Here is a 13,661-nt window from a genome sequence, read left to right on the forward strand (position 1 = left end):
AATGATGCCAAATCAATTGAATTTACCACAGGAGGACTCCCATCAAGTTGTAGAAACAGCTGAAGGATGATCAATGGAAACAGGATGCACCTGAGAGTCAATTTTGAGTCTCAAAAACCTATTTTCACTTTGTCATTATGGGGTACTGTGTGTAGATTGATGAAAATATTTGTTTAATTAATCAAATTTAGAATAAGGCTGTGACGTAACAAAATGTTGGAAAGTCAAGGGGTCTGAATACTTTTTTTTACGAATGCACTGTACATAGGAACAAACGGGGGTCTTTTCATACTAATGCAACTACAAGGAGCCACAGGAACCCAAATAGAACACATAACGGGAGACGGCGGGAGCTGGTGAGTCTATAGTGTTTTAGTTCTATCAGCTGGTGAGTCCATAGTGTTCTAGTTCTATCAGCTGGTGAGTCCATAGTGTTCTAGTTCTATCAGCTGGTGAGTCCATAGTGTTCTAGTTCTATCAGCTGGTGAGTCCATAGTGTTCTAGTTCTATCAGCTGGTGAGTCCATAGTGTTCTAGTTCTATCAGCTGGTGAGTCCATAGTGTTCTATCAGCTGGTGAGTCCATAGTGTTCTAGTTCTATCAGCTGGTGAGTCCATAGTGTTCTAGTTCTATCAGCTGGTGAGTCCATAGTGTTCTAGTTCTATCAGCTGGTGAGTCCATAGTGTTCTAGTTCTATCAGCTGGTGAGTCCATAGTGTTCTAGTTCTATCAGCTGGTGAGTCCATAGTGTTCTAGTTCTATCAGCTGGTGAGTCCATAGTGTTCTAGTTCTATCAGCTGGTGAGTCCATAGTGTTCTAGTTCTATCAGCTGGTGAGTCCATAGTGTTCTAGTTCTATCAGCTGGTGAGTCCATAGTGTTCTAGTTCTATCAGCTGGTGAGTCCATAGTGTTCTAGTTCTATCAGCTGGTGAGTCCATAGTGTTCTAGTTCTATCAGCTGGTGAGTCCATAGTGTTCTAGTTCTATCAGCTGGTGAGTCCATAGTGTTCTATCAGCTGGTGAGTCCATAGTGTTCTATCAGCTGGTGAGTCCATAGTGTTCTATCAGCTGGTGAGTCCATAGTGTTCTAGTTCTATCAGCTGGTGAGTCCATAGTGTTCTAGTTCTATCAGCTGGTGAGTCCATAGTGTTCTAGTTCTATCAGCTGGTGAGTCCATAGTGTTCTAGTTCTATCAGCTGGTGAGTCCATAGTGTTCTAGTTCTGTCAGCTGGTGAGTCCATAGAGTTCTAGTTCTATCAGCTGGTGAGTCCATAGTGTTCTAGTTCTATCAGCTGGTGAGTCCATAGTGTTCTAGTTCTATCAGCTGGTGAGTCCATAGTGTTCTAGTTCTATCAGCTGGTGAGTCCATAGTGTTCTAGTTCTATCAGCTGGTGAGTCCATAGTGTTCTAGTTCTATCAGCTGGTGAGTCCATAGTGTTCTAGTTCTATCAGCTGGTGAGTCCATAGTGTTCTAGTTCTATCAGCTGGTGAGTCCATAGTGTTCTAGTTCTATCAGCTGGTGAGTCCATAGTGTTCTAGTTCTATCAGCTGGTGAGTCCATAGTGTTCTAGTTCTATCAGCTGGTGAGTCCATAGTGTTCTATCAGCTGGTGAGTCCATAGTGTTCTAGTTCTATCAGCTGGTGAGTCCATAGTGTTCTATCAGCTGGTGAATCCATAGTGTTCTAGTTCTATCAGCTGGTGAGTCCATAGTGTTCTAGTTCTATCAGCTGGTGAGTCCATAGTGTTCTAGTTCTATCAGCTGGTGAGTCCATAGTGTTCTAGTTCTATCAGCTGGTGAGTCCATAGTGTTCTAGTTCTATCAGCTGGTGAGTCCATAGTGTTCTAGTTCTATCAGCTGGTGAGTCCATAGTGTTCTATCAGCTGGTGAGTCCATAGTGTTCTATCAGCTGGTGAGTCCATAGTGTTCTATCAGCTGGTGAGTCCATAGTGTTCTAGTTCTATCAGCTGGTGAGTCCATAGTGTTCTAGTTCTATCAGCTGGTGAGTCCATAGTGTTCTAGTTCTATCAGCTGGTGAGTCCATAGTGTTCTAGTTCTATCAGCTGGTGAGTCCATAGTGTTCTAGTTCTGTCAGCTGGTGAGTCCATAGTGTTCTATCAGCTGGTGAGTCCATAGTGTTCTAGTTCTATCAGCTGGTGAGTCCATAGTGTTCTAGTTCTATCAGCTGATGAGTCCATAGTGTTCTAGTTCTATCAGCTGGTGAGTCCATAGTGTTCTATCAGCTGGTGAGTCCATAGTGTTCTAGTTCTATCAGCTGGTGAGTCCATAGTGTTCTAGTTCTATCAGCTGGTGAGTCCATAGTGTTCTAGTTCTATCAGCTGGTGAGTCCATAGTGTTCTAGTTCTATCAGCTGGTGAGTCCATAGTGTTCTATCAGCTGGTGAGTCCATAGTGTTCTAGTTCTATCAGCTGGTGAGTCCATAGTGTTCTAGTTCTATCAGCTGGTGAGTCCATAGTGTTCTAGTTCTATCAGCTGGTGAGTCCATAGTGTTCTAGTTCTATCAGCTGGTGAGTCCATAGTGTTCTAGTTCTATCAGCTGGTGAGTCCATAGTGTTCTAGTTCTATCAGCTGGTGAGTCCATAGTGTTCTAGTTCTATCAGCTGGTGAGTCCATAGTGTTCTATCAGCTGGTGAGTCCATAGTGTTCTATCAGCTGGTGAGTCCATAGTGTTCTAGTTCTATCAGCTGGTGAGTCCATAGTGTTCTAGTTCTATCAGCTGGTGAGTCCATAGTGTTCTAGTTCTATCAGCTGGTGAGTCCATAGTGTTCTAGTTCTATCAGCTGATGAGTCCATAGTGTTCTAGTTCTGTCAGCTGGTGAGTCCATAGTGTTCTATCAGCTGGTGAGTCCATAGTGTTCTAGTTCTATCAGCTGGTGAGTCCATAGTGTTCTAGTTCTATCAGCTGATGAGTCCATAGAGTTCTAGTTCTATCAGCTGGTGAGTCCATAGTGTTCTAGTTCTATCAGCTGGTGAGTCCATAATGTTCTAGTTCTATCAGCTGGTGAGTCCATAGTGTTCTAGTTCTATCAGCTGGTGAGTCCATAGTGTTCTAGTTCTATCAGCTGGTGAGTCCATAGTGTTCTAGTTCTATCAGCTGGTGAGTCCATAGTGTTCTAGTTCTATCAGCTGGTGAGTCCATAGTGTTCTAGTTCTATCAGCTGGTGAGTCCATAGTGTTCTAGTTCTATCAGCTGGTGAGTCCATAGTGTTCTAGTTCTATCAGCTGGTGAGTCCATAGTGTTCTATCAGCTGGTGAGTCCATAGTGTTCTATCAGCTGGTGAGTCCATAGTGTTCTATCAGCTGGTGAGTCCATAGTGTTCTATTTCTATCAGCTGGTGAGTCCATATTGTTCTAGTTCTATCAGCTGTTGAGTCCATAGTGTTCTAGTTCTATCAGCTGGTGAGTCTATAGTGTTCTAGTTCTATCAGATGGTGAGTCCATAGTGTTCTAGTTCTATCAGATGGTGAGTCCATAGCGTTCTAGTTCTATCAGCTGGTGAGTCTATAGTGTTCTAGTTCTATCAGCTGGTGAGTCCATAGTGTTCTAGTTCTATCAGCTGCTGAGTCCATAGTGTTCTAGTTCTATCAGCTGGTGAGTCCATAGTGTTCTATCAGCTGGTGAGTCCATAGTGTTCTATCAGCTGGTGAGTCCATAGTGTTCTATCAGCTGGTGAGTCCATAGTGTTCTAGTTCTATCAGCTGGTGAGTCCATAGTGTTCTAGTTCTATCAGCTGGTGAGTCCATAGTGTTCTAGTTCTATCAGCTGGTGAGTCCATAGTGTTCTAGTTCTATCAGCTGGTGAGTCCATAGGTTCTAGTTCTATCAGCTGGTGAGTCCATAGTGTTCTAGTTCTATCAGCTGGTGAGTCCATAGTGTTCTAGTTCTATCAGCTGGTGAGTCCATAGTGTTCTAGTTCTATCAGCTGGTGAGTCCATAGTGTTCTAGTTCTATCAGCTGGTGAGTCCATAGTGTTCTAGTTCTATCAGCTGGTGAGTCCATAGTGTTCTAGTTCTATCAGCTGGTGAGTCCATAGTGTTCTAGTTCTATCAGCTGGTGAGTCCATAGTGTTCTAGTTCTATCAGCTGGTGAGTCCATAGTGTTCTAGTTCTATCAGCTGGTGAGTCCATAGTGTTCTAGTTCTATCAGCTGGTGAGTCCATAGTGTTCTAGTTCTATCAGCTGGTGAGTCCATAGTGTTCTAGTTCTATCAGCTGGTGAGTCCATAGTGTTCTAGTTCTATCAGCTGGTGAGTCCATAGTGTTCTAGTTCTATCAGCTGGTGAGTCCATAGTGTTCTAGTTCTATCAGCTGGTGAGTCCATAGTGTTCTAGTTCTATCAGCTGGTGAGTCCATAGTGTTCTAGTTCTATCAGCTGGTGAGTCCATAGTGTTCTAGTTCTATCAGCTGGTGAGTCCATAGTGTTCTATCAGCTGGTGAGTCCATAGTGTTCTAGTTCTATCAGCTGGTGAGTCCATAGTGTTCTATCAGCTGGTGAGTCCATAGTGTTCTAGTTCTATCAGCTGGTGAGTCCATAGTGTTCTAGTTCTATCAGCTGGTGAGTCCATAGTGTTCTAGTTCTATCAGCTGGTGAGTCCATAGTGTTCTAGTTCTATCAGCTGGTGAGTCCATAGTGTTCTAGTTCTATCAGCTGGTGAGTCCATAGTGTTCTAGTTCTATCAGCTGGTGAGTCCATAGTGTTCTAGTTCTATCAGCTGGTGAGTCCATAGTGTTCTATCAGCTGGTGAGTCCATAGTGTTCTATCAGCTGGTGAGTCCATAGTGTTCTATCAGCTGGTGAGTCCATAGTGTTCTAGTTCTATCAGCTGGTGAGTCCATAGTGTTCTAGTTCTATCAGCTGGTGAGTCCATAGTGTTCTAGTTCTATCAGCTGGTGAGTCCATAGTGTTCTAGTTCTATCAGCTGATGAGTCCATAGTGTTCTAGTTCTGTCAGCTGGTGAGTCCATAGTGTTCTATCAGCTGGTGAGTCCATAGTGTTCTAGTTCTATCAGCTGGTGAGTCCATAGTGTTCTAGTTCTATCAGCTGGTGAGTCCATAGCGTTCTAGTTCTATCAGCTGGTGAGTCCATAGTGTTCTAGTTCTATCAGCTGGTGAGTCCATAGCGTTCTAGTTCTATCAGCTGGTGAGTCCATAGTGTTCTAGTTCTATCAGCTGGTGAGTCCATAGTGTTCTAGTTCTATCAGCTGGTGAGTCCATAGTGTTCTAGTTCTATCAGCTGGTGAGTCCATAGTGTTCTAGTTCTATCAGCTGGTGAGTCCATAGTGTTCTAGTTCTATCAGCTGGTGAGTCCATAGTGTTCTAGTTCTATCAGCTGGTGAGTCCATAGTGTTCTATCAGCTGGTGAGTCCATAGTGTTCTAGTTCTATCAGCTGGTGAGTCCATAGTGTTCTAGTTCTATCAGCTGGTGAGTCCATAGTGTTCTAGTTCTATCAGCTGGTGAGTCCATAGTGTTCTAGTTCTATCAGCTGGTGAGTCCATAGTGTTCTATCAGCTGGTGAGTCCATAGTGTTCTATCAGCTGGTGAGTCCATAGTGTCCTATTTCTATCAGCTGGTGAGTCCATAGTGTTCTAGTTCTATCAGCTGGTGAGTCCATAGTGTTCTAGTTCTATCAGCTGGTGAGTCCATAGTGTTCTAGTTCTATCAGCTGGTGAGTCCATAGTGTTCTAGTTCTATCAGCTGGTGAGTCCATAGCGTTCTAGTTCTATCAGCTGGTGAGTCCATAGTGTTCTAGTTCTATCAGCTGGTGAGTCCATAGTGTTCTAGTTCTATCAGCTGGTGAGTCCATAGTGTTCTAGTTCTATCAGCTGGTGAGTCCATAGTGTTCTATCAGCTGGTGAGTCCATAGTGTTCTATCAGCTGGTGAGTCCATAGTGTTCTATCAGCTGGTGAGTCCATAGTGTTCTAGTTCTATCAGCTGGTGAGTCCATAGTGTTCTAGTTCTATCAGCTGGTGAGTCCATAGTGTTCTAGTTCTATCAGCTGGTGAGTCCATAGTGTTCTATCAGCTGGTGAGTCCATAGTGTTCTATCAGCTGGTGAGTCCATAGTGTTCTAGTTCTATCAGCTGGTGAGTCCATAGTGTTCTAGTTCTATCAGCTGGTGAGTCTATAGTGTTCTAGTTCTATCAGCTGGTGAGTCCATAGTGTTCTAGTTCTATCAGCTGGTGAGTCCATAGTGTTCTAGTTCTATCAGCTGGTGAGTCCATAGCGTTCTAGTTCTATCAGCTGGTGAGTCCATAGTGTTCTAGTTCTATCAGCTGGTGAGTCCATAGTGTTCTAGTTCTATCAGCTGGTGAGTCCATAGTGTTCTAGTTCTATCAGCTGGTGAGTCCATAGTGCTTCTATCAGCTGGTGAGTCCATAGTGTTCTAGTTCTATCAGCTGGTGAGTCCATAGTGTTCTAGTTCTATCAGCTGGTGAGTCCATAGTGTTCTAGTTCTATCAGCTGGTGAGTCCATAGTGTTCTAGTTCTATCAGCTGGTGAGTCCATAGTGTTCTAGTTCTATCAGCTGGTGAGTCCATAGTGTTCTAGTTCTATCAGCTGGTGAGTCCATAGTGTTCTAGTTCTATCAGCTGGTGAGTCCATAGTGTTCTAGTTCTATCAGCTGGTGAGTCCATAGTGTTCTAGTTCTATCAGCTGGTGAGTCCATAGTGTTCTAGTTCTATCAGCTGGTGAGTCCATAGTGTTCTAGTTCTATCAGCTGGTGAGTCCATAGTGTTCTAGTTCTATCAGCTGGTGAGTCCATAGTGTTCTATCAGCTGGTGAGTCCATAGTGTTCTATCAGCTGGTGAGTCCATAGTGTTCTATCAGCTGGTGAGTCCATAGTGTTCTATTTCTATCAGCTGGTGAGTCCATATTGTTCTAGTTCTATCAGCTGTTGAGTCCATAGTGTTCTAGTTCTATCAGCTGGTGAGTCTATAGTGTTCTAGTTCTATCAGATGGTGAGTCCATAGTGTTCTAGTTCTATCAGATGGTGAGTCCATAGCGTTCTAGTTCTATCAGCTGGTGAGTCTATAGTGTTCTAGTTCTATCAGCTGGTGAGTCCATAGTGTTCTAGTTCTATCAGCTGCTGAGTCCATAGTGTTCTAGTTCTATCAGCTGGTGAGTCCATAGTGTTCTATCAGCTGGTGAGTCCATAGGCTGTTCTATCAGCTGGTGAGTCCATAGTGTTCTAGTTCTATCAGCTGGTGAGTCCATAGTGTTCTATCAGCTGGTGAGTCCATAGTGTTCTAGTTCTATCAGCTGGTGAGTCCATAGTGTTCTAGTTCTATCAGCTGGTGAGTCCATAGTGTTCTATCAGCTGGTGAGTCCATAGTGTTCTATCAGCTGGTGAGTCCATAGTGTTCTAGTTCTATCAGCTGGTGAGTCCATAGTGTTCTAGTTCTATCAGCTGGTGAGTCCATAGTGTTCTAGTTCTATCAGCTGGTGAGTCCATAGTGTTCTAGTTCTATCAGCTGGTGAGTCCATAGTGTTCTATCAGCTGGTGAGTCCATAGTGTTCTATCAGCTGGTGAGTCCATAGTGTTCTAGTTCTATCAGCTGGTGAGTCCATAGTGTTCTAGTTCTATCAGCTGGTGAGTCCATAGCGTTCTAGTTCTATCAGCTGGTGAGTCCATAGTGTTCTAGTTCTATCAGCTGGTGAGTCCATAGTGTTCTAGTTCTATCAGCTGGTGAGTCCATAGCGTTCTAGTTCTATCAGCTGGTGAGTCCATAGTGTTCTAGTTCTATCAGCTGGTGAGTCCATAGTGTTCTAGTTCTATCAGCTGGTGAGTCCATAGTGTTCTAGTTCTATCAGCTGGTGAGTCCATAGTGTTCTAGTTCTATCAGCTGGTGAGTCCATAGCGTTCTAGTTCTATCAGCTGGTGAGTCCATAGTGTTCTAGTTCTATCAGCTGGTGAGTCCATAGTGTTCTAGTTCTATCAGCTGGTGAGTCCATAGTGTTCTAGTTCTATCAGCTGGTGAGTCCATAGTGTTCTATCAGCTGGTGAGTCCATAGTGTTCTAGTTCTATCAGCTGGTGAGTCCATAGTGTTCTATCAGCTGGTGAGTCCATAGTGTTCTATTTCTATCAGCTGGTGAGTCCATAGTTCTAGTTCTATCAGCTGGTGAGTCCATAGTGTTCTAGTTCTATCAGCTGGTGAGTCCATAGTGTTCTAGTTCTATCAGCTGGTGAGTCCATAGTGTTCTAGTTCTATCAGCTGGTGAGTCCATAGTGTTCTAGTTCTATCAGCTGGTGAGTCCATAGTGTTCTAGTTCTATCAGCTGGTGAGTCCATAGTGTTCTATCAGCTGGTGAGTCCATAGTGTTCTATCAGCTGGTGAGTCCATAGTGTTCTAGTTCTATCAGCTGGTGAGTCCATAGTGTTCTAGTTCTATCAGCTGGTGAGTCCATAGTGTTCTAGTTCTATCAGCTGGTGAGTCCATAGTGTTCTAGTTCTATCAGCTGGTGAGTCCATAGTGTTCTAGTTCTATCAGCTGGTGAGTCTATAGTGTTCTAGTTCTATCAGCTGGTGAGTCCATAGTGTTCTAGTTCTATCAGCTGGTGAGTCCATAGTGTTCTAGTTCTATCAGCTGGTGAGTCCATAGTGTTCTAGTTCTATCAGCTGGTGAGTCCATAGTGTTCTAGTTCTATCAGCTGGTGAGTCCATAGTGTTCTATCAGCTGGTGAGTCCATAGTGTTCTATCAGCTGGTGAGTCCATAGTGTTCTAGTTCTATCAGCTGGTGAGTCCATAGTGTTCTAGTTCTATCAGCTGGTGAGTCCATAGTGTTCTAGTTCTATCAGCTGGTGAGTCCATAGTGTTCTAGTTCTATCAGCTGGTGAGTCCATAGTGTTCTAGTTCTATCAGCTGGTGAGTCCATAGCGTTCTAGTTCTATCAGAAAGTCTCTGTTGTATGGTGCACATGAGGTGATGAAGTTACACTTGTATGCAATTCACTACAAAATGTATGCAATTCATTATAAAATGTTTGCCATCAAATATCTTAATGGCTTTCTGCCAGAAGTCAAAGAGTTATCTGTACATTTTTCCTCGTGCTTCCTACTAGCGTTTTTAATTCTCCTCTGGTCTTCTCCCCTCTGCTCCGTGTACACATGCTGCTCTTCCTTCAGAAAAGCATGCATCAACAACTTTATTAATTTGCACAATTTCTCTGGTTCACTTGCGCTTGTAAATGTCCACACTCACTGAAATGGTAGCTACTAGCTGTTCTTGTATAACTTTATGAGCTGGATTTGCCTGTCTTTGAAATTAATTATGTTCGTTTTAGCTTGTTAGCATTAGCTAACAGCATCTATTTGATTTCGCTATTAGCTTGTGAAAATGTTGTTAGCATTCTGGTAATAGAGGCCCAATGGGCTTTTCTTGTGTTTTTAGCGCCCCCTTTGGTGCTATGCCGGTAATACCGTAAATCCCGGGATGAGAAGGACAGTATGATGATATGAAAATCTGGTCACCGCCCAAACCTAGCTCATTCAACATAGTTTGACAAAATACTCCCTTCCGCTGACATTTTCAAACTAGAACAAAATTAAAAATATTATCCATGGAAAGAGTGCAATATCAAATGTCTCTCGCTTTATACAGGCTATATTTGGCTCAATCTATTAAACATGAACAAGGGACTTAAATACAACAGAAGAAGTCTTAAAGGACCCATTCCTACAGGCCGTCTCATTCAAGATTTAATTTTAAAAGAAACATTCAATAAAAGGGTAATGAAAATATGATACATCTTTTTTCCCTTCATGACCTATTATATTCCACATATCACTTCAACATTAATGAAAACCCTATTCAACTCTGAGATCTATCACAATTGCTCTGTGTCCCCGGAAAAGAGAAATCACCTCTTATCCCCAAAGAACCCATTAATCATACCACATTGACCAAAGTCAATGGGCTTTCGTTTGCCTATTAGTATGTGAGTGATTGTGCGAGGCTAAACACACAGGAGAGAAAGGAATCCAAAGAAAGCATAGTGCCATCAATATCTCGCAGTGTGGCATGGTGGGATGTCCTTTCCTAGGGACACTCACTCATTCAAGTAAGGAGAGGACACTGAACACAGGATACTGAACACAGGATACTGAACACAGGACACTGAACACAGGACACTGAGTGATAGCAGAGGCTTAGAAGACGGTGGTCAGCAGAGATGGCCTGAATCACAAATCGACCCCTAACCCCATAACCCCTAGGCACCTGTGTACATCTAGATTCCATGGCCATGTCAATTCCTAGTTTCCATGAAACTGCTAGGTTAGGAGTCTGAAGTGGTATGTCATGTCGCTGCAATGGAACCTCTTGCAGCTTTCCCCCCATAGTGCTGGGGTGATTCCATACATATGAGATTGTACAGGTGTAACCAATGGGACACCTGCCTAATCCTCTCAGCTCTTCACAAGTCTCTAGAGGGTAGGGTGTAAGGGTTGAGTTGGGATTCAGTGGTGCAAAATAACCCGCCTTCCTGTCTGTGTGGGTGGGTGGATGGGTGGGTGGGTGAGTGGGACAGAGAGAGGCCATGAGAGGCATTGACAGATCTAGGACACGGTCGAACAGACACAGCAAACTGACACTGAAGCACAGGGACAGCTACAGGGCTGAACCCGGGACAACTATAGGGCTGAAACGACGATAGCTACAGGGCTGAAACCAGGACAGTTACAGATTTGAAACCAGGACAGTTACAGATTTGAAACCAGGACAGTTACAGATTTGAAACCAGGACAGTTACAGGGCTGAAACCAGGACAATTACAGGGCTGAAACATGGACCGTTTCAGGGCTAAAACCAGACCTACAGGGATGAAACCAAGACAGTTACAGGGCTGAAACCAGGAGAGCTACAGGGCTGAACCAGGACAGCTACAGGGCTGAAACCAGGACAGCTACAGGGCTGAAACCAGGACAGCTACAGGGCTGAAACCAGGACAGCTACTGGGTTGAAACCAGGACAGCTACTGGGTTGAAACCAGGACAGCTACAGGACTAAAATCAGGACAGCTACAGGGCTGAAACCAGGACAGCTACAGGGCTGAAACCAGGACAGCTACAGGGCTGAAACCAGGACAGCTACTGGGTTGAAACCAGGACAGCTACAGGGTTGAAACCAGGACAGCTACAGGACTAAAATCAGGACAGCTACTGTGCTGATACCAGGACAGCTACAGGGCTGATACCAGGACAGCTACTGGGTTGAAACCAGGACAGCTACTGGACTAAAATCAGGACAGCTACAGGGCTGATACCAGGACAGCTACTGGGTTGAAACCAGAACAGCTACTGGGTTGAACCCAGGACAGCTACAGGGCTAAAACCAGGACAGTTACATGGCTAAAATCAGGATAGCTACAGGGCTTTTACCAGGACAGTTACAGAGCTAAAACCAGGACAGTTACAGAGCTAAAACCAGGACAGTTACAGGGCTAAACCAGGACAGTTACATGGCTAAAACCAGGACAGCTACAGGGCTTTTATCAGGACAGTTACAGAGCTGAAACCAGGACAGTTACAGGGCTAAAACCAGGACAGTTACATGGCTGAAACCAGGACAGCTACAGGGCTGAAACCAGGACAGCTACATGGCTGAAACCAGGACAGATATAGGGCTAAAACCAGGACAGTTACAGGGCTGAAATCAGGACAGTTACAGGGCTGAAACCAGGACTGTTTCAGGGCAAAAACCAGACCAGCTACAGGGATGAAACCAGGACAGCTATAGGGCTGAAACCAGGACAGCTACAGGGCTGAAACCAGGACAGATATAGGGCTGAAACCAGGACAGATATAGGGCTGAAACCAGGACAGCTACAGGGCTGAAACCAGGACAGATATAGGGCTGAAATCAGGACAGATACAGCGCTGAAACCAGGAAAGTTACAGATTTGAAACCAGGACAGTAACAGGGCTGAAACCAGGAAAGTTACAGATTTGAAACCAGGACAGTAACAGGGCTGAAACCATGACTGTTTCAGGGCTAAAACCAGACCAACTACAGGGATGAAACCAGGACAGCTACAGGGTTGAAACCAGGACAGCTAAAGAGCTGAAACCAGGACAGTTACAGGGCTAAAACCAGGACAGTTACATGGCTAAAACCAGGACAGTTACATGGCTGAAACCAAGAGAGCTACATGGCTGAAACCAGGAAAGCTACTGGGCTAAATTCAGGACAGCTACAGGGCTATTATGCAGAGCAATAACAGCAGGTAGACTGTAATACAGGTAAACTGGTGGTAGTAACAGCAGGTAGACTGTAATAGCAGGTAGACTGGTGGTAATAACAGCAGGTAGAGTGGTGATAATAACAGCAGGTAGACTGGTGGTAATAATAGCAGGTAGGCTGTAATAGCAGGTAGACTGGTGGTAATAACAGCAGGTAGACTGGTGGTAATAACAGCAGGTAGACTAACAGCAGGTAGACTGGTGGTAATAACAGCAGGTAGACTGGTGGTAATAATAGCAGGTAGACTGTAATAGCAGGTAGACTGGTGGTAATAACAGCAGGTAGACTGGTGGTAATAATAGCAGGTAGACTGGTGGTAATAACAGCAGGTAGACTGGTGGTAATAATAGCAGGTAGACTGGTGGTAGTAACAGCAGGTAGACTGGTGGTAATAATAACAGGTAGACTGTAATAGCAGGTAGACTGGTGGTAATAATAGCAGGTAGACTGGTGGTAGTAACAGCAGGTAGACTGGTGGTAATAATAACAGGTAGACTGTAATAGCAGGTAGACTGGTGGTAATAACAGCAGGTAGACTGGTGGTAATAATAACAGGTAGACTGGTGGTAATAATAGCAGGTAGGCTGGTGGTAATAATAGCAGGTAGACTGGTGGTAATAATAACAGGTAGACTGGTGGTAATAATAGCAGGTAGACTGGTGGTAATAATAGCAGGTAGACTGGTGGTAATAATAACAGGTAGACTGTAATAGCAGGTAGAATGGTGGTAATAACAGCAGGTAGACTGGTGGTAATAATAACAGGTAGACTGTAATAGCAGGTAGACTGGTGGTAATAACAGCAGGTAGACTGGTGGTAATAGCCTTAGGTAGACTGTAATAGCAGGTAGACTGGTGGTAATAACAGCAGGTAGACTGTTGGTAATAGCCTCAGGTAGACTGTAATAGCAGGATTGATCAACTCTCAGAGTAGGCTAGAGTGGACGTTGTCTTGACCTCAGCTCCTCAGCTGCAGGGTACCCTTTTTCAGATGCAACATCAACATCACAATAGAGACTTTAGAGGCTAGTTTTAAAAGTTGTTATTGTTTCTGTATATTGAAATACTGTAATGTAAACTTCTGAACCAGCTCACCCTCCTTTAATGTAGTCGAGGAATGTGTGTTCTGACTCCACCGCGAACGACAGCATGGTCACCTGGGTAGAGAGAATATTCAAAGCAGTTACCAAACAGTTATATTCACCACTTAGGTAATCAACACAAAGTCACAAATGCAATGTATTCTCCAATTGAATCATAATTACTCACCACATCAGTAAACAAAACAATCACAATTTACCAATTACCAATTTAAACACATTAACCGTTAGCCCCCTGCTTTCAGGCCCCCCCGGGTTAACAAACCCGCTTCCCAAGAGTGATTCATCTCGGTAGAATGAGTTTGTTTGAC

At 44.1% G+C, this 13,661-nt stretch overlaps 1 protein-coding gene across 3 annotated transcripts in view; it reads right to left on the reverse strand.

Moving 5' to 3' along the window:
- The window catches only part of LOC106572802 (copine-5), a 195,618-nt gene that overhangs the window by 36,789 nt on the left and 145,168 nt on the right, over positions 1 to 13,661 (reverse strand). For all 3 annotated transcript variants that reach the window (XM_045696442.2, XM_045696439.2, XM_045696441.2), the window contains one exon: positions 13,346 to 13,407. In XM_045696442.2, the coding sequence (XP_045552398.1) occupies positions 13,346 to 13,407 (62 nt within the window). The remainder of the gene's footprint in view (positions 1 to 13,345; positions 13,408 to 13,661) is intronic.

Source organism: Salmo salar, chromosome 15 (genome assembly GCF_965601325.2).
Source record: "Salmo salar chromosome 15, fSalSal1, whole genome shotgun sequence".
Lineage (NCBI taxonomy): Eukaryota > Metazoa > Chordata > Actinopteri > Salmoniformes > Salmonidae > Salmo > Salmo salar.